This window comes from Emys orbicularis, chromosome 3, assembly GCF_028017835.1.
Source record: "Emys orbicularis isolate rEmyOrb1 chromosome 3, rEmyOrb1.hap1, whole genome shotgun sequence".
In the NCBI taxonomy this organism is placed as follows: Eukaryota; Metazoa; Chordata; order Testudines; family Emydidae; genus Emys; species Emys orbicularis.
Genome location: NC_088685.1, coordinates 108,130,067 through 108,151,713, shown reverse-complemented (window position 1 = coordinate 108,151,713; position 21,647 = coordinate 108,130,067). Strand labels below are relative to the sequence as shown.

Below are 21,647 nucleotides of genomic sequence, written 5' to 3'. Positions count from 1 at the left end.
CCAGTCCTTTGACAAACTTCATAAGGCACATAATGTAACTAGTGGCGGCATTGGCAAAGACCTGGATGTTGTCTGTGTTGAGAAATGCTTCAAAAACATCAAAAACTGGAGCCTGGCATTTCCCTGTGAGAGAGCAGTAGGAGATGAAGGCAGCTATTTATTTATTTATTTATTTATTTAATAAGTTGAGGTTCCCTAGCTCAGCTGAGTGTACCGTACCTCTCCTGTGATTGCTAGGCAACTTTCTGACAGGCAAATGTTGTGACTGCCTTGGAAGCTGCATCTACTTTCCTTTTCTCCCGGCTCCCAAGGGACTAGCAACCTGAGGGTACTCACGCAACCTACTGGTGACTGTTTTACAGGTTCCCCTCTGTGCCTGATCAGCAGAGGAGTGAGTCACAGTTTCACAGATTCCAAGGCCAGAAGGCACCTTTGTGACCTCCTGTATAACACAGGCCAAAGAACTCCTCCAAAATAATTCCTAGAGCAGATCTGCCCCAGCTATCTAGCTCAGGCTGGGCTCACTTCATGCTTTTAGCTCTGGTTTAGGTCCCTGGTTCAATTCCTGGTGTTGCTGGCCGACATGGTGGCTGTCACATTCACAATCTTGATGCTATTTGACAGAGGCAAAACTGGTGTGTTTTCCTGAGTTGAAAATACGCCTTTTAAAGCCTGCCTAATGTACATAATGGATCTGAAAGACTAGATTCCAGCAGGCACATAATACATGCCTATATTTTACTTTAAAACATTTTAAAATACCTATAAAGTTGATCAAAAGCCAGAATAATGGCTATTTCTCCATATAAGTGCCATAAAATTGACATGCTGTGTTCAGGAGAGATCTGGGACTGATATACCACGACTGTTACAGATTAGACTTTAGGGGTTATGTGTTAGTGTTATGTGAGATGAAGCTTGCTCACCATCTGCCCAACACTTCTAGTGCTAACAGTCCTCTTCTTACAGGAGCACCTGTTTCATACTGGGGGCAAAAAGTAGGCTGCCTGGCCTGAGTGCATAGACAAGAGACGGCTATAATAAGCATCTTTCTTTCCTCCAGTAGGACAACCGCAGAGGAACCTGATGGACCTAATGTTCCAGCAGCAGAACATGGCTCAGGCAGACTGCTGAACAGCTTTGTTAACGTCCTCTTTCTCTCACCCCTGTGTGTCTGCTAGTGTTTGACAGGAATCACAGGATAAAGTATTCAGAGATTTACATTTGTTTTCTCCCTTACTAAAAAAATATTCTAGATACTGTAGAGTACTGCAGTAAGGACCCAACACACTGCAATGACACTACTGAGTTTTGCAATGGATTGTTTTGGACCCTTATTGTAGATTATGGTAGTATTTTTATTTACTTATTTATTATGTCCTAGAGATAATGGGATGAAGAAACAAAGATATATCAAACAAGCAACAGAGAAAACTCGTACCCATAGAATACTCTCCAACAAGGTACTCCTTAAGCTCTGACTTGCTACTGCTGTGCACTGTTTCCAATGCACTGAACAAGGGCCTCCACCCGGACTGGATCTGAATGGAACACACCTCCACCAGCTCCCCTATAGACGTGATCACCTGTTGTAGGCAAAGCAGAGAGAACTTTACAAACATAAACCCACCCAGTAGAACAGGTGGAAGGAATGACTAACAGAAATTACCGTACAAACATCTACAAAAGTAACTGAAAAATGTAGATTTTTCTATAGTTTTTTTCAGAGAAAGTTACTTTTCATTAACATCTATAGGACTGGAGGTGGATTTCTGTTGAATAACCATGTTCCTGCTCTAAGGAAAGAGAACAGCTAAACCACCAGGCATACATTCCAAAAGCCTAGTGCTTCTTGGCTGCAATTGGATGTGCCTCCTCTTTGAAGATGTGGCTCTAATGCACAGTGTATACTAGGCGGAATCCCTGACCTCGTAAAAGTAGTAGTTTGAACCTGAGGTGAGTCCTGACAAAGGAGCAGAGCAAAATATAGTACTGCTCAACAATACACTGCACTGTAGAAAAGCCACTGTATTGAACTGCACTGGGGTGACAATGGTCAGGGCTCCTTTTACAGAGAGGAGCTTATTACAAAAATAATTGTGCTCTGTCTACCACAGTTTGTGTTGGTGCTATAGCTAAGGAAAAAGGACCCTTCTAAAACCCCGAAGAGAGATATCACCCCATTAAAGGAAAGTAGGCAGATACTCTAGCCACTAGGTGTACACCTGAGATCGCCCTCATTGTTTGTATGGCACAAAGGGTGTAGGCACCATCATCAGGGTTGACTTGCCTGGTCCTGGACATCCTCATCACACAGCTCCAGCTGCATGATGCGCTCAAAGGGGCGGAACAGCGCCTCACTGAAGTGAAAATGAGGGGGCTCATTCCAGTCTGTCAGCACCTCGGTGAGGATATCATGGATGAAGGAGACAGCCTTCTGAGAAACATGTCTCTCCTTATGACAGGCAGCCTACAGGGACAGAAGGGATGAAGGAAGAAATACCAGAATTTTGGCCAAGCGGAAAAAAAATTGCTTTTCAATTAGGCTGTTTTGGGGGAGGCAGAAGTAGCAACTTGATAGTGCCAAGCTCCAAAAATAGCTCCAGCATAGTGTGACCAGAGGGTCCTGCTTGAACGAACAGAGTGACTGTCCAATGGAAAACAAGGAGCTGTGGATCCGAGATGCTTAGTATTCTGGAGACGCAGGAAGATTTATTGAGAGTTCAAAGAAAGCACTAAACTCAAAAGTTAAAAAAAGGGTCTACAATCTTCCCAGCGTTTTCAGATTACTGTTTATTTGAATGGCTAACATGAGAGATTTAATTATTCTTCATTCTCATTGTATAAATATAATGTTTTCTTAAAAGGCCATTTATGGATAAGTACTGTACTTAGTATGTTCTTAGACTCCAGAATAAAAGCGTCTTGGGAAAGGGACCTGGTATCTGTTTGGAACTGGCTACCTATAGCACAATAAAAATGACTAGCAATAAAGTATACTAAAAAAGAAATGGCATGCTGTCAACAGTACACCGCTCATCTGGCAAGAGCTGGAGTGAATCTGGACAGAAAATTATTCCACACTGGGGGACTACCCCAGGCATCTCTAAGCTCAGTCCCTTCACTCCATCCAGCCGTTTCCTCCTTAGGCTTTCACCTATGCCAAAGTTCACCAAAAGAGAACTATACTGACCCAACATTTTGAAAGCGACAGGTGATTCTGGGAGTCTCACTCTTTAAAATGTCTTAATTTTGGCATCCAAAGGAGCCTGGATATCAGAAGGCGGGTGCTCAGCAGTTTCTGAAAATTGGGCCCCTTTAAGGTATCTCAAGCTGGGCATCCAAAATCACTAGTCATTTTGAAAATTAAAACCACTTGTACAGTCAAAACATACCACTATGGATACTTTAACAGGCCTTAACACCTGACTTCAAATATTTTCTTTATCGTAGCTCTTAAACACCTGAGAAATGTGCTTCCTGTGCACCTTAAAAACCTGAACGCATGATGACATGTTCATTAACATAAACAAAGTTCAGGCACACATACTTATTCATGTGAATGACATACACCCAAGAAACCCAGCTCCATTACATAGAACAGTTTTCAATTATTTTAGGCACAACTAGTTTCCACAGGAATATAGGAATTGCCATGTTGAAATAGACCAATGGTCTGTCTCTGGAATCATGTTTCCAAATGTAGCAATTACCAGATGCTTGAGAGGTAAGTGCGAAAGTGCCCACAACGTACCGATCTCTAGTTGTGCAATACTGTTCCATAAGAAGAGGAGCATATTTCTTCTTAACTCTAACTCTAGCTAATGAAGAAGTTTAATAACCCTTAAGGTGTTATTCTAGCCAGTATAACTGCAGATATTCTGCTTTAGTCATTTATAGGTTCAAACTTTTTCTGAATATCTCTAAGTAAGGTGCGTTTATAATATCTTGTAGCTGTGAGTTCCACAGGTTCTTCTTTCTCTCTCGCTCTCTCACCTCTACAAGATGAGGTGCCACCAGACTCCAGCAGCGCACGAGGTGGAGCAATGGGCGGGATTTACTCCGTACAATCCTGAGCATGGCATCCCCAAGACGAAACAAATGGAGTGCGCTTCTCCTGTCCTGGGTAGACTTTACTTCACCTACAAGAAAAATAAGGTGCATTAAGTAAATAAACGTGAAAATTAATTGTTATGACCAGAGGGGTAATTAACAGAAATTAGGCATCTGCAGCATTTCATATCTGCAGGTCTGGGTTTGAATTCAGATCTGGTCACAAATTATTTGATTTTAATTACATACACATCAAGACCAGTCCAGAAAGAAATTCAGCATAGCTAGAAGTCTGTGCTTGCAAAAAGCATAGGAATAGACTGAGAAAAGGACCTACATTGTAGGAACAGCTTACACAGCTATGCAGCTTCGGCATGTCTCACTGGCTTCAAATAGTGTGGATTTTTTCAAATGCATTTTTAAAGTGGAAACACTTGAAGTATAAAATAATAAATCAATGATAACAATAAATAATAATGTTCAGTACTGGCAAATATGCAGTCTAAGTGGGCAAGTGGTTTATGATTCATCCTGAGTACAACGAGTTGGCTTTAGAAGCCTTTGGTAACATTTACAGGGAAGAGTATTAACTACAATTTCTTTATTTTCTTAGTAGTGGAAGGTTATAAATTATCTTTACTGAGTTGAAGAACTCAGGACAAAGAGAACTTAAAAACATACTCTGAATGTTCCAACAGACAGTACATATTCTTAATTCCCCAACACTTTGAAAACCATCCTAATACGAAGAATTTAATCTCCCACTGCTCTCAAAATGTTGGGAAATTCACATCACTGACTGGCTCAAAAGGATGCCCCTGCTTTTATCTCTAATGGAGAATATAATTAGGAAGGTTACCTCTTTTTGACACTGAAAACAAATATTTAAGCAGCTGTGTGCACTAGGCTAATTATTAATGGCATGAATCTTTAAAATGGAATTATTATTACTAACATTTGTTGATGGAACACTGTGTACAGAACAAAGAGGGAGACCATTTATTAATAATAAAGTAATACATGCTGTTGAGTCCTGTAGAGAGAAGACGTACGAGCAGAAAATAACAAATTGAGTGTCATTCTGGAACAATGCAAAGTAGCACAAAACACAATCTGAATTCACTCGGGGTGAAACTCACCCTCTTGCAGAGGAACTGTGCTAATCCTGTGCACCACTCAAGCCTCATTTAGATCTTGGTCCAAAGTTCTTTGAGTCAATGGAAAATTTTCTTTTTGATCAGGTCCTTATGCCCAGTCTGAAGACCTATGGGAGACTTAAGTATTGCACAGCCCTTGTGCTACAGAGGGGTGGATTCCACACACAGGGAGAAACCTGGAGAACATATCCCCCCCCGCTTTATCTTGAGAGCTCCTGTTGGGTCCTGTCTACAACCCACTCATGGCTTATTGCCATGTATACCCACTCAGTGACATGTCACCTACACCTGCCATCTAGCTCACACCTTAATTTAGCCCATAGATGTTACTAATTTGGAATCTTAAAGGACATTTAAAATGTATTATTAATGTTTATATTACACTAGCACCCAGATGTCTGAGTCAGGATTAGTGCCCTGTTGTGCTAGGTGCTGTACCACAGAAGTTGAAAGCTCTCTTGGTCAGGGACTGTAGCTATCTATTGAAAATGCTTTGCAATTCCTCTACAGAGGGATTTTACACTGAACTCTGTATTTTATTGTTGCCTTTGAGCTATCTGTCCTGGGCATATTGTAGCAAAATGAACACAAAGTAAATCATGTAGGAAATGCAGAAAATATACAAGAAACACCTGAATCCTTACGAGGCCTTTAGTAGATTTACCTGGCATTGCTAAGGAGTAATCAACTGTATCTGTGACTGAGTAGAAGAGCTGGGACTGAGAAGCTTTTTTGAGCTGGTATAGGAAGCCACCCAGTGCCATCAGGTTTAGCTTGTGAGCAGCATCTTCAAATAGCCTGTAAGCAACAGTGCAGAGAATGTAACTTGAAAATGAGCCATGGAGGTTAAAGTTTCTATGTGCATTGAAGAACCTCACCTACCCTGCCAGTGTTAGCAGCAGATTAGTTTACATAGTGTTACTGAGTCCACTTTGATTCACCAGCTTTATTATTTTTGGGGGGAGGAAGAGCAGGGGGGTCCAAAATTAACAAGAACTCTTTCTGGGACTTTAACTGTGGCACAGACCATTCTTAATCCCACCTCAAAATACATCTAGTGGTTTAATGCCACAATTGGTCCAATAGCTAAAATATGACATGGGTCAGCTCTTTAGCTGAGGTGAATTGACATAGCTCCATTAACTTCACAGTTACACCAATTTGCACCAGCTGAGGAGCAAGCCCCATATATATGTATTAATAACTGAATTAATCTTACTTTGAGAAATTTAGGCCTAAATTTTCAGAGACGGGAGCCTAAAGTTCAGCACCTAAGCAAGCGGTGGGATTTTCAGCAAGAGTGCACATCCAAAGCTCCCACGGAGCTTCTGAATTTTCTGAATTAGGATTGTAGTTTAAAACTGCAAACTGAACTTTACATTAATATAAAACTGGGTTTTTAATTTCTCTATTTATTTTGTATTTTAAAAAAAGGAGATCACAACACTAATCTTGACTGATATCACAGTGAAATTCCCTAACAGCAGAGTCAAAAACCGAGACAGCCAGGGCTTAATCTTGCTCTCATTCAGTCAACAGAAAAACTCTCCTTCACTTGAATGGGATAGGATCAGGCACCTATTGAGGTCCACAGTGAAGTTACATTACAAAAATCACACCTATATAACGAAGAGCGCTATTAAGCATTTGTATTATTCTGTAGTCCTGTGCACAGTGTTTCAATTCTGAAATAAAAAATGATGCTGCATAGGAAATACGCTGCCAGGCATTAACTATTTTTTGCTGATAATATACAAATACATTCCTCTTGGGGATGGAGCCCAAGCATGGAAAATTTCAGCAAAAAGGAGATTTTTATTTTTTTAGCATGTTACGAGTATGAGAAAATAGGATGTGTTAATAGAAATCTCAACCTCACCTCAACTATAGCATTGGCTGCTGAGCGAATGGCATAAACATTTGTAAGGTTCAGAACTGGCAGCCTGTTCCCTTTACTTTACAGGAAGGCTCAGGAGAGGTTCTGAGAAGCCAAAACCAGGTTTCAGACATTGCCATCCATACCTGTCAGCCTGCGTGGAGAGGATGAGGACAGCCTTGGCAGCATTGCTTCCACTTAGCAGGCTGCCTCCACGAAAGTCGAAAGCTCTGCCCTTGCTGCCCTCCTTGATGAGGTCTTGGATGGAGACGGGCTGGATGACGGGATTGTTGCTCAGGGTGGTCTCCTGCTCAGGGGTCAGTTCCTGGGGAGAGTTTGCAGACGGATAATCCACCTGCAACCCTCCTGTGACCTGCTGCGATTGGGTTATAGTGAGAGGGGGCTGAGATGCGCCATCGCTGAAATGGGTGTGCTCCAGAGTGCTGATGTATTCACACACCCTGAGAACAAATCGGACAAGATGGACTGTGAATCCCTAGAGTCAGTCACTATAGAACTGTTTGGTCCTGCACTGCACTCGCTCCTTAAAGGTAATCTGGAAACATCTGTAGAATAATGAAGTCCAATGTATTTGTTTTACTGGTCTCTAATAGCGTCTGTCACTGCAGCTAGTTTAATCATTTAGAAAACGCATATTGATGTAGGCCAATCACATTAAAAGGGGGGCATAAAAGCGAAAAGAATCCCACTACCAGAAAATGGTAATGGAGACCACTGGCAGGTGGTCACGTCTGCTTTGGAGCCATCCTGGCCTATGGAGTCCAGCCTATCTGGTGCCAGGCAAGTGGAGGTTTGTTATGTCATATGGCCTGGAATTTCTCTGAAGGGGATAGTGCACTTATTTACAGTCTGAGGGGGAGACTTCCAGAAGTGCCTGCTGGGGTTTGTTGCCCCTAAATGCCTGGACTTTCAATAATGACCTTAGAAAGGAAGGATAGCCTGGTGGATAGGGCACTCGCCGGAGACCTGGGTTCAGTTCCTTGCTCTGCCGCAGGCTTCCTATGTGTCCTGGCACAAGGGGTGTTAGATGCCTTAATACCCTTTGAGGATCTAGGCCTTAACTCCCCTGTGCCTCAGTTCTCTGTGAGTACTATGGGGGATAACAGCACTGCCCTGGCTCACAGCAGTGCTGTGAGGATCAATATATTAAGGATTGGAAAGCACTCAGATGGGTGTATCTAAGATTATCCTTAGGCCCTTTTAAAAATCTCCTCCCCTTTCACCCACTGAATTGTACTCAGTCTCCTAGGTCCACTATTTGTGTGTGTGGCACTGGAGCACCTCCCAGAATGATAAAGTGAATGCAGACAGATTTATTTCTCTCTCGCTCGAGGTAGCAGGAGTTGGATTCTGTTAAAATAAATTTTCTGACCTAAAGCTGGTAAATTCCTGTACCTGAACACATGTGGCCAACAGTCTTGATTGTGGCTTCCCATTTCCAGGCCCACATTGAGGATGGCATCCATGCACAAAACATGAGCAGGGTGCAGGCAGACTCCCTGCACTTTCCCCATCTGTTCCAGCTTCTGCTCCATTTTCTGTTTCACTGTCCCGTTAACAATAAAAGAATATTATTTAAGAACATCCATCACTTAACAAACAAACAAACATTTGTTCCAGAGATGGTGGGGATGGAGAGGACTACAATATGAAAGAGATCTATATTAAGATGGCGTTTTAGGCAAAACATAAAAGCAAACACCTTTTTCGGATGTACATGCTAAAAAAAAAAATCCCTTTTTATTTGTGTGTATGTGTGAGAATGTACTGCTCGTGGAAGGTGCTAAACTGACTCCATTACAGATTCACATCTTCTTGTTATTCACAACAGACACAGCATTGCAAGACACAATGCAAGCTTCCCTCTACAGCTGGTTGGAATAATTTTTGACAATGTCTTTTCACTGAAGCTGAGATGCTTCATAGAGATGTATTAGATTTGACAAGTTCCATGACAGAAAGGTCTCTGAGGTCCAGGGTGGACTCCTGGGTCACTTGATAAGCAAGAGAGACCCAAATCGAAAACCTGATCTTTTTGATCAGAAAACAGACGTTTCAACACCATTCCTTTTCACTGAAGCACTGGAAAGGTATGTGTTTGTACCAAGGTGGAACAAACTCCAATTTTGAAATCTTGAAAGTTGTCACGAAACAGAATGGTCATCCTCCAGCCAGCTCTACTTCCCCCATATTGATCGGCCAATATGCCCCAAGTGTCATTTCCATGGCTCTCTTCTAGGGGTCAGAGGGTTTTCACTCTCACACCTATTCAGTCTTTGGCCTCTGCTGACTGCCACTTAGGGCCAGCTGTGATGGCCATTTTTGTGTCATGAACTTCTATCCAGTGGGAACTGGAGTGAGGTCTCCAAATTCATTTCACTCAGGCCACCAAGTAAACATGTGAGGTTGACAACTTTGGGTCACTAACGATCTGGACTGGCTTTGAAGCAGTAATCTAGAAGTGACAAAAACAATGAGGAGTCCAGTGGCACCTTAAAGACCAATAGATTTATTTGGGCATAAGCTTTCATGGGTACTCCTTGTTGTTTTTGTGGATACAGACTAACACGGCTACCCCTGTGATACTAGGGGTGACAGACTTTTTATCCCATTACTACAGTTTTTCAACTTCATCAAGCTTAACTTAATACACTTTAGAGGTAGGCAATTTTAAACATCTGAGAATGTGTGATGGTAAAGGATGTATATGTAAATAAGCAAGCTGAGTGAATGTCATGACAATAAGTAAGACTGAGCACATTTTGGGGTCCTTCTGAACTCACGGTAGTGTCGGATACACAAGATGTAAGTTTTTATAAGTTATTATTACTCAGGTGCCACTATGGCTGCATTTGTGTCCCCAAACTTTATAAGATGAAACTTTAAAATACAGTTTGAGTTTAATGGTGTTCAACTGAGTCAGTAGAAGTTTTATACAGAATAAAATGGAGTGTGAAGTAATAACAAGGTCCTGGTACAGTGAAGTCTGTGTGAGACTAATGGTTCCCCCGGTAGATGTACTTCCCATATATTTGCATGGCAATGTAATCCCCCCATCCCTACATTTCCCATAACAAAATACCTTACAATGTCATTACTATAAGGAACATTAGATAATAAGGATTACTTGGCCAATAGTAGCTACCTTGAGTTATAGCATCACTGGGCTCTTGGGCGTCTCTTTCCTCCTTCTCTTCTTGAACACAGGAGGCAGCAGCCATTTGGGCAAGGGCAGATGCACAATTAGCAGCAACCCCTACAAAGAGGCACAACAGTTATTGTCTAATCAGCATTTTCATTTTGGATTTATGCAATCTTACCATCAGACAGCATCACGAACAGGGCTTCTACACCAGCTTTACCGTGCTTCCCAGTTTGCTTCCCAAATTCCCCCCCCCCCCCCCTTAAGAACATTTACTATGCACTGGTCCATCCAATTACATGAATCCATCTAGGAATTCAGTCCATACTGATACCTAGAGCACAGCTCAGCCGGGCTGCCTTCCTCAGTCCATCCAGGCTCATACAAATGGAATCTTTCTCCTTCTGGTTCTGCTCCTTGACTCCTTCAGCTCCCAGGATGAATGCTAACCCTTTGGAGCTTCCTGCCATTCGACCAGTCAAAGGTGTGGATAAGGTATCAATCAAATTCTTCCAGCAACCAATCAGAAGGTATCGGGCAAAAGCAACACCTGGAGCAAGAAATGCATCCATCAATTTCCTGGAAAGTGAAACAGCTGCTGCTTTGTCATTAGGGGGAATCAGGCCCCGTTCCTTCTCTACTTGCTGGATCATCTGATCTTTTGACTAGTGCATAGACTTTACTGACCTAGGCCACTTTACATTCTAAATGTTTGATCTTTTGTTCTTGAATGTGTTTTACTTTATATGAAAACACAGTTAAACTATTTAAAGCCTGCTGCAGCACCAGCTGTGATTACAAAACTTAAGCACATTAGGTTAAATTAATCCATGGTATAACTTCACTGGGCTTAGTCCCCCGTTTGTCTGAAGCCTTTGCACACTTGAATAAATTCCATGGGGTCCTACTGTATATTATACGCCTACTAATGGTGGACACATACACAATACAGACTCACTACCTGCCACAACAGAATCATCGGTCTTCTGGTTCTGGGTGAGAGGAGATTGTGTTGATGCAGATGCCATCAGCTGCCCACCTATAGCACTGCTCCCCAAGCCATCAATGTCTGCCAGACCATAAACACACACACATATGGGGTCAGAAGAACATTTCATATTGAACCACTGCACTAAGAGAATTCCAGAATTTCTGATAGTATATTTTTAAGGGTCTGATTCTCAGTTATATGTCTCTGGCAGTGTGAAGGGACCTTAATGAGGGCCTTCGGGTAAATAAGAATTACATCCCTGAGTGTTCTCTTCAGTGCAATTTTAAATGATTCAAAGAGAAGGGCATCCATCACTTTCCTTGGTCCATAGTCCAGTAGACCTCACTGATAGGAAATTTTCTCCTGGTGTTAGTCACAGTTCAGGGTAAGCCACATCTTTGACTCTGCTAGCCTCTCTAAGTGGGTGCTTGGGGTGCAGGCCCATCTGGATTTGGGTACTGCAAGCCTTCCCTTTGGGAACTGGGACCAGTGGGTAACACAGGGTAACACAGTGACCCAAAACAGCCTTTTCAAAACAAAGTATTGTTTAATCTTAACAGTAGGAACAAAACATAACCAGAGAAAAGGGTTTTTAACACAACGAAAGATGTACATGCATAGCTATCCTACCTATAGGCTTAGGTAGGGCTAGTAGTTTAGCCCAGACACTCCAAACTTTAGGATTGGGTTTCAGTCTGGTCCCCAGCAGTCTCTGCCTTTGGGGGCTGCCTTTTTATCCATCCCAAAGTTTTATGTTCCAGCCCTTCCCCCATTATTACAAGCTGGATGACTAAGTCAGCATTGTTGGAGGTAAAACCTTAGAATGAATGACACCTGTCCTTTATGTACCAGTAAATGGGGCTACCTGAAGTTATTGTTCCTTAATACAAGAAACCCCTACATGTATGAGCCCCGTGTAATCATATTGCACATAACACTGAAACAGAATGTAGAATACTGATACAATATTACAGGCATCCCCACCTCCTTCACAATATTCATCCTAAATTTTCTTTCTAGGGAAATTAAAGGGAGCACTGAAGTGTTTGTCAGAGGAGTCCTGGTCTTTTAGCTTCTTAGCAGAGTTATGTCTCAGCAGTAGCATTTCAGCATATCCCTGGCATAGTATCAATCTAAGTCAATGGGAGTTCAATCAGTGAAAAAATTGCAGGCTCAGACTCCCAGCATTTATGCTTGTACAGAGCCCTGGGTACACTGACATTACGTTGCTGGGATATCATGAAACCAGTGACCTACTGCTGCTCCAAAAATCTGCCCGTGAAAATACAAATCTAGGATGTGTGCCCAGAACATAAAGAACATGGAATGCTCTTTTCAAAAGATTCCCCCTGAGAGACCTGCAGTGACAAAAGAGTTTGGTGCGTTGAACCACACTGTTTCTAGGCAGTTACACAGCTTCCTTTCCCATTCATCAGTATTTACCTACATGTGCTTGTCAAGTTTTAAAAGCCCCTTTGGCTTCTTTCCAAAACTATACATTTTTTGAACAATAATGGCAGCTTGCTACTATGGAGGCAAATGCCGTTGAATTCTGTAGAAGACAAACTCTATAGAACACTGGGACACATCTTCTCTGGTGTAAATTGAAATAGCTCCATTGACTTCAATCAGTTATTAATAAAATTGATGAATGGAGAAGGAAGTTTTTTTGGGACAGAACTGCCAAGGAGCAGCAAGAACAGCAGCAACAGTTAGATCTTATATAGTGCTTTACAAAGGCGGTCAGTGTTGTTGCTCCTGTTTTTACTGGTGGGGAAACTGAGGCACCAGGAGGGACGTGACTTGTTCAAGATCACCCAGCAGGTCAACGGCAGAGCCAAGAGTAGAACCCAGGTCTCCTACAGTCCAGTGCTTGGTCCACTAGGGCATGTTCTTTATGTTCTGGACACAAATCCTAGATTTATATTTTTGCTGACAGATTGTTGGAGCAGCAGTAGGTTATTGATTCCAAGATATCAAAAGAGGATCATTTCAGCATCTGCCGGAAACAATCCCTCAAGCTCAGTTACACCAGCTGAGGATCTGTCCCTATAATGTCTCTGACAAAGCTACAGAGCTACTTTCAACATGCTCTGATCATTCAAATCAGTTAGTGAACATTCCTATACAGCATGTTTCTACATTGCCTAGCACAATTGAGCCCTGATTCTGATTAGAAACATAAAATGGGCCATACTGGGTCAGACCAATGGTCCATCTAGTCCAGTATCCTGTCTTCCAACAGAGACCAGTGCCAGATGCTTCAGGGGGAATGAACTGAACAGGGAAATTATTGAGTGATCCATCACCTGTCGTCCAGTCCCAGCACCTGGCAGTCAGAGGCTTAGCCATCTTGGCTAATAGCCATTGATGGACTTATGCTCCATGAACTTATCTAATTTTTTTTAACTCAGTTATAGTTTTGGCCTTCACAACATCCCCTGGCAATGAGTTTCGCAAGTTGACTGTGCATTTTGGGAAGTGAAGTACTTCCTTTTGTTTGTTTTAAACCTGCTGCGCATTTATTTCATTGGGTAACACCTGTTCTTGTGTTCTGCAAAGGGGTAAACAACACTTCCTTATTCACTCTCTCCACACTATTCATAATTTTATAGACCTCTATCATATCCTCCCTTAGTTGTCTCTTATCCAAGATGAACTGTTGCCGTCTTTTTAATCTCTATTAATATGGAAACTGTTCTATACCCTTAATCATTTTTGTTGCCCTTCTCTGTACCTTTTCCAATTCTAAGATATCTTTTTTGAGATGGGCGATCAGAACTGGACACAGTATTCAAGGTGTGGGCATACCATGGATTTATATAGTGACATTATGATATTTACTGTCTTGTTATCTATCCCTTTCTGAATGGTTCCTAACATTCTGTTAGCTTTTTTGACTGCCATTGTACATTGAGCAGATGTTTTCAGAGAACCATCCACAATGACTACAAGATCACCTTCTTGAGTGGTCACAGCTAATTTAGACCCCATCATTTTGAATGTATCGTTGGAATTATGTTTTCCAATGTTCATGACTTTGCATTGGGGCTTGCAGCACTGCCATAAACACAAACAAAACAAAACAAAAGAAACAAAACAAAGAATCCTTTCAGAGTCTATTCAGTTTTTGGTCACACGGGCCATAGGGAATCAAGGTACTATCAGGTATTTTTTTAATTTGATCCAGGATTTCAATACAGAGTGTCTGATCCAGATTAAACAACCAGATATGTGCCATAACTGAATCCAATTTCTTCTCCACTGGCATTTTAGTAAGACCATATTTTAGCCCTATGGCATGTTGATCTACAGGTAACTGAATGAAGCCTAATGTTCAAGTATTTAATATTTTAGGAATCTGCAGAATGCATTTAGAAATTAATCTGTACTGTTATGAGCATAATACTGTGTTCATATGGCCATGGTAACATAATACTGACCGGTCAACATGGTGATGAGCGGAAGACGGTGCTCCTCAGGGCTTCCCCAGTAACCAGCCTCTCCCAGGATGTTCCTTTCCAGTACCTGATGGTAGAGCTCCTCAACCCATGCCTGAGAGAACACCATCAATACTCCACTGGCCTGAACCTGCTTCATAAACTCCTTCTGCAGAGAACAATACAAATCCAAATGTAATATGACAGTCAGTCACCAGAATGTAAGCCTCAGCCAGCAGATCCACTACTCCTCTCTGAGTGCATCAGACTGATGAAGAAATGAGGAGGAAAAGGATGGGGGTATGGAGCTTCTGTAAGAGTAAGAACTGACCTAGGACTAGATTGTGCCTGGCCCATACATACCTGGACAACGGCAAGCGAGATGGTGCAAGGAGCTTTTCACTCTCTTTGTGGCAGCTCATGTAGGAGACAGGCACAATTACAGTTCCTGTGGTGAGGGAATTGGTGGGACAGGTCCTTCAATACTTCTCCTGGGCTGTACAAGACCCAAAAAGGGTGTGGGAGACAGGCAGGCCATGGTCCAATACCCTCAACGTCAGCCTGTTGAGTAGGACCCGAGTGCAGGGAGATGTGATGACACCTGCTGCTCTCCATAGCTCTGCACTAGCAACTAAGCCCTTAATGAGACAGGGCCCATTCCTGAAGTCCTTACTCAGGCCAAACTCCCAGTGAAACACAAGGCCAAGTTCAGGCCTGGTGCAAGGGGTCCACCCCCTAGAGACTTCAATGGAAATTTTGTAAGGACTGAATTATTATAACTGATAAAAAACATATGGGAAATGTTAATAATGTTCAAGGATTAGTTTTGATAATCACTGGAATCGAAATACTCTTTGATATTACTGGTAAGGACTGTTTCCCCCCTCCTGCCCCAAATGATGCCAACTAGAGCTAGGTGAATTTATTTTGACCAATAGTTTATTCATCAAAAAAATGCATTTGGGGTGTGTGTAACAAAAATGATTTTCAAATTTAGGTCAAATTTAGTGAATAGCTTATAGTAGCTTCATGATTTGAAAGTATCAGGTTACTTTCTCTGCCTACTCTCAAATGGTTGATAGGAAATGAACATATTTCAGCTGCTCCAAATAAAATAAATACTGCATCGTCAGCCACCCACAGAAATTTACACTTCTCACCATGGTTTGTTCTATATTCCTCACTCACCTGCAACACAGGTGCTTGGGAAGGTTTCTTCCTGTAGTAGTCAGAGTTGGATAACTTCAGGTTGAGCAGAAGGGTGTAGTGCGAGACCATGTAGATACTGTCTGCATTCATCAGAGTCTGGAAGCTGAAATTGGGGTTCCCCTCAAATCCTGGTGAGAACATCATATCTAATGAAAAGGCAGAGTGAGCCCTCACACTTCAAATAGATTTTGCTCTGGAACAATCGTAACCTAATTCTAGTAAAACACAGGCCTTTCAGTAGTAATGAATATATATTATATGTGTCTATCGTGAACATTTAATATAATCAATATTTTTCTCCATTGCTATCTTGAGTTTGATCCTGAATGGTGCTGAACACTCTGATTCTAGTCCAGCAAAGTCCTTAAACATGTGCTTAACTTTAACCATATGACTAGTCCAAGACATACCAACTGGTATGTTTAACGTTAAGCACATGTTAAATGCTCTGTAAAATCAGGAGCAAAGTGCTCAGCACCTTGCAGGATCAAGCCCTGTAACATCATCCACTCTTTGACCTAAAATTAGAATTACAGGGAGAAATATTTGGTGCTAACGTGGCTGGAACTTGGCACACCTCAAATTGTCAGCAAATGCTGGACAGCTCATGTAAGTAGCATAAACAGCTGCTTTTCAGATGTGCAAAGCACTCCCAACTCCACTTGACTTCAACAGAAGCTGTGACTGCTCAGAACCTCTGAAAATCAGGTGTGTTACGTATTTATATGTAACTATGTTGTCTGACCATTTTCATAATGGCATTATCCCTCCTTCTCAGGCAGATATTAGACAGAACTATACATGTTCTTCAGGGTTAATTAGTTGACTTATTGGTAGGAAAACAGAAGTCAAGTAACTGGAATATTTATCTGAATCCTTGTTTTTGATTTTAAACTATAGATGGCCACAGTATTTTAGGGCCTTCACCTCTGTTGTTAAACTCCACTTATAGAATATTAATTGATTGATTAAGGGATAATGATCATCCTAGAGGAGTATTTGATATGAAGCAAGAAACCGCTTCTGAGGTTGGTTATACGTTTCAGCAAAGCTGAGTCATTTGATAACTACCCAGTGGTTTATTGCGAGTATACGCCTCCCACCATAAAGATCATGCCTGTTCTTAGACAAGATAAAAAAAAAAAAAAAAGATACAATAAACCATAACATTAAAAAAAAAAAAACCACACACAGAAAAAAAATAATGATTTTCTTGCCTCGTGAGGGTTTGAAAGTTCTGTGCTGCTGCCTCCTTGGACTTTCCATTGACGTCACTTTGGGGGCGTGGATAAGGTGAATAACTGTTTGAGGGCGGATTTAGAAAGTGAATAATTGTTCACGGGTGGGTCTAAAAAATGAATAACTGTCTAAGGGAGTGGTGTGTGTGGAAAAGGAGTGATGGGACTGGACACGTATTGTGTCCACAAAGATTTCCACATTACTTGTGAGGGGGAGAATGTTTGATATTCCTGTGGTCACACCTGGCAGAAATCTTTTTCTTGTCTTGTAATAGGCCCCAGGTTGGCAAAACACTCCACCATGTTCTTAATTTTAAGTCTATGAGTAGTCCCAGTGATTGCAATGGAACTACCCATGTGTTTAAAGTTAAGCGTGTGTCTAAGTGCTTTGGTGGATTGAGACCATGATAATAAAACTTGCAGCTACAATATATCAATTTGCAACTTAAGGTCAGCTTATAAAAGATACATCAGATGCATGAAAGAATAAGGCATTCAAGAGATATTTTAAAGAAAATATGGACTATTATCTTAGGCACAAAATTTTGCATATAAAATGCATACAAAATTGCACACCAAACCAATGTGCACAATTACTGCAATTAAAAGTGCAATAATTTGCAAAAGAAAATGGCTAAGCGTTCATGCAAATTAGGTATGCATTTGTGTGCCCAAAGTGTTTGAAAATCTGACCCTCTGAGTTACCAATTCCTCTAAAATATGGGAAAGTGGCAGTTCCCTCACGTACATTGAATGGATGAGCAGATGCTCAGCCTCAAAAAGGAAACTAGCAGCTAATGTGTAGGCCTGCATTCATGAACTATCTGCAAGGCATAAACACCTTAAAACCCTGCCACTAACAGAATATGATAGATGACTGATAAGCTGTGCTAACTGTCTTGCTTGACTATCCAAACAATGATGTCTGGTTTGTTAGAATTAACTCCCTGGTACTGTTCTGAAAATAGTTGTGTCTGCGTTTAAGGAATATTGGTTACTAATTTTAATTATAAAAAGCTGCACCCATAACAAACTAACTCATTGTCTGGATGTGGACAACAATTCATTTGTATAGACAGGTCACAGAAGTCATACCACACAGATTTAATATTTTGTTTAAATCAAGATTGTGTGCCGAGAGCTTTTTGGTAATGAAGTATTAAATTATACTGTATAAACAAGCACCCAACTTAGTGCTATTAGTTTTCGTTGTCACTGTTTTGATCCAGCAACAAATAGGAGAAGATTTTTCTGGGGGAAAAAAAGATTAAAATTGTAATCATAAGATTTCCCAATGACATATTTCTGACTCTTACCTTTCCTGTATCTCTCTACCTGGCTGACTTTACATCTTTTTTTTTTCAAATCTCGTCTGAAAACACATCTGTACTCCCTTCTCTATACCTCATAAATTCATGCTCTCTCAGCTGTTTTTCAATTCTATAATTGTATAAGTAATTTGGGACATAGCTGGTATGAAAGACACTATTCTAAATAATACTGTACTGCATTGTCCCAGTGCATAATAAAAAAATATAAATGGAACAAAGCAGGTAGGATGTAGGTTCTCTGTTGAAACACAGATTTACTGAATATTCACAAGTTAGCTTGTTAGCATCCACACTTAATGGATTTAACTGTATCTACTGTAGCTGTCGGTCACATCTTTTGCTTAGTAACTGGGTTCTTTATGGAAGCTAAGCTTTCCATCTGTGACCTTCACAAAGAAAACAGCAACAGATCTTTTAAACACTGAATCATCAACTGAGACTTGCACACAGGTGTTGGAAGGACACAACAACTTTCCTTGCTAATATGCAACCATGGATCCATGAAAATATCAGGATACTTCTTCCCATGTAAAAAATACCTGGGAGCTTTTTATGACTTGTTGAGTGTTGTTGGTTTTTTTTTTTTTTTTTTTTTTTTAATATTTGGCCAAATCAGACTAGAAATAAGGTGAAAATTTTTAACAGCGAGAGTAATTAACCATCGTGATAGCTTAGCTATGGGTGTGGTGGATTCTCCAGGACTTGCAGTCTAAGTCAAGACTAGATACCTTTCTAAAAGAGATGCTATAGCTCAAACAGAAAGTACGGGCTTGATGCAGAAGTTATTGGGTGAGGTTCTTTGGCCTACATTCTTTGGGCTGAGGATATATAATGCATCATTTCTGAGTTTGTGTGTGTGACAGAATGAATGAATGAATGAATGAATGAAAAAGAGAGGACCAAGAGTAAAGGTTGTTGTGGCGAAATCAGTTAAGAAACAGAGAAATATATGTTTTAATGAACATTTGCATGTTGGATCATTGTCAGGATAAAGAAATCTCTCTACAAATAGAAAATATTTATACTAGCCTAAAGTATATTTTCAATAGAAAAATCAGCTTTCACTTGGTCATCTTTTGTTTAATTTGCAAAGATCAAACTCCCAAAGATCCTCACCCTGAAAAGTTAAGTGTAACTATTTGACCTCTTTTAATGCCCATGCCCCTTGACTATTTTGCACTTGCTGTGGCACAAGAGTCTGTTTAGGAAACATATAGAGTAGTAATAGGAACAGATACCCTTTTAAAAATTCACTACTGTGAGACTTTTGGTTTCTTCTTTGTGAGGTTTTGAATTGTTAATACTAATGCAGGTGCATTGCAAGCTATATTTAATCAGTTTTAAAATAGGAGATGGGTTCATGCCCCTTTTATCCCTATGCGAATATGAGATTCAAAGCTCTCCTTTCTCAGAAAAGGTTGTTTTACCCCACTCTGCTCTTTTGATGAACAGTACAATATAATGGGAAACTTAGCTACCACATCAAAATTTATCTTCTTCCTTTATTGATTTAGGGCCCATCTATTAAAATCAATGGAGAGACTCTCATTGACTTCAATAAACTTTGGATAATTTTGTTTCACTCCAAAGAACAATAGTTTGTTTAAAGGAACATTTATATGCTTGGTACACCATCAGCCTGCCTATTCTAGAAGTGTTTTATGATTGCTTATTAGAAGAGAGGCTCTTCAAACATACTGCATGATGATTGCATAGTAAATATCTGCTTTCAAACCTGAGCAGAAGGTCGAGGAAAAATTCTGGAGCGCTGAATCCACCTCTTCTACACTATGGAGTGTTATAAGTCGAGGAAGAAGAGCTTCAAGGGACTGTACAAACAGCTGGGCACTATGCTGGTCTGCTTCTTGGTTCTTCAATAATTTCAAAGAGAGAGCAGCGGTACGCAAGGACCTATGACCTGGACAGTCCCTTGGGGTCTGCTCTTCGTCAGCCAGGGAACAGTTATCAGACCCTATGTCTGAGACATCTGACCTCCCAGAGTCTTTCTCTGCTGCCATGGAATATTGATCACATGAGTCAAATTCAGTCCTAGAAAGATCTTGTTCATCAACGCTGAAGTTACTTTCACTATATCTGGATCCATAGGACCGTGTCCTGCAATCAACCGACAGGAAATTAGTTATATCTGGATAAACGATGGTGTGACTCCTTTGAACCACATCTGGCTGCTCTATTGTTTCTGATTCTGGCTCTTTACAGCCAATCTCTTTAAAGTCTTGGCCAGCTGGAGACTGCAGAGAGTTTTTTTGATCTTCAGGATTATCCTCTGGAGTAGTCTGCCCCATATCTCCCTCCAAAGTGGTTTGACCAGTATCTGTGGTAACACTAATGCTAATGTCAGGACTTTTCTCATTTCTCGATTCCCAGGGGGTATGTTCCGATGACAGGATGCGCCTCTGCCACCTAAAGTCAGCATCGTTGATCTCCATGGAGTCTCGGCTTGTCTCAGCCCCATCCCTCAATTCTTCCAGGCGTCGGAGAAGCAGGTGGACCTGTTCCTCATTAAGGCCTTTCCCTTGGCTTAGTTCATCTAATGCCCCGAGCAGGGCACAGACACAAGAAACGGAGGCATAACATGCTTCAATACCACCTTTTATGCAAGCTTCAGTCATCCCATCCATGATACTACAATTTCAAAATAAAAAAAATAAATGAAGTTTATTCTAGTTGATTAATCAGATTCCTAGAATAAGCTGATATTGCTAACATACATCATCCATTTTCATAATAAGCAGAAATAAAAAAAAAAGACAGTGGAATAGTCCTACAAGACTGTTCATGGCAAATCACCACCTTGATGTTCCTTTCAAGGTGAACTTGAATTTAAAATAAATAAATACTAAAAAATTAAATATCCCCAAGTAATTAACTTAGATTTAAAAATGGCAAATCAAGAGATCTAAAACTAAAATTATGTAAAATGAGTCTCTATTTTTAAAAGCACCCATACAAAATGATACCTTCTAACTCAACAGATCTGCTCTTCTTGTGTATTCAGAGCTACAATGGCCTGTTGTAGGCCCTGATCCTGCAACGCTTCTGTATGTGCTTAACTTTAAGTTTGTGAGCAGCCCCATTAACATCTAATGGAACTACTCATGCTTAAAGTTAAGCATGTGCATAATTGTTTTCAGGGTCAGGACCTAATGGCCAGATTTTCAAAGGTAT

At 40.9% G+C, this 21,647-nt stretch overlaps 1 protein-coding gene across 1 annotated transcript in view; it reads right to left on the bottom strand.

Moving 5' to 3' along the window:
• ARFGEF3 (ARFGEF family member 3) overlaps positions 1–21,647 on the bottom strand; it is a 123,664-nt gene that overhangs the window by 19,350 nt on the left and 82,667 nt on the right. Inside the window, exons 12-24 of the mRNA XM_065401811.1 lie at positions 20,194–21,104; positions 15,869–16,035; positions 14,684–14,849; positions 11,211–11,318; positions 10,584–10,799; positions 10,253–10,363; positions 8,503–8,653; positions 7,233–7,547; positions 5,875–6,008; positions 3,997–4,142; positions 2,291–2,470; positions 1,442–1,586; positions 1–123 (exon numbers count right to left, since the gene is read on the bottom strand). Of these exons, the coding sequence (XP_065257883.1) occupies positions 1–123; positions 1,442–1,586; positions 2,291–2,470; positions 3,997–4,142; positions 5,875–6,008; positions 7,233–7,547; positions 8,503–8,653; positions 10,253–10,363; positions 10,584–10,799; positions 11,211–11,318; positions 14,684–14,849; positions 15,869–16,035; positions 20,194–21,104 (2,873 nt within the window). The remainder of the gene's footprint in view (positions 124–1,441; positions 1,587–2,290; positions 2,471–3,996; positions 4,143–5,874; positions 6,009–7,232; positions 7,548–8,502; positions 8,654–10,252; positions 10,364–10,583; positions 10,800–11,210; positions 11,319–14,683; positions 14,850–15,868; positions 16,036–20,193; positions 21,105–21,647) is intronic.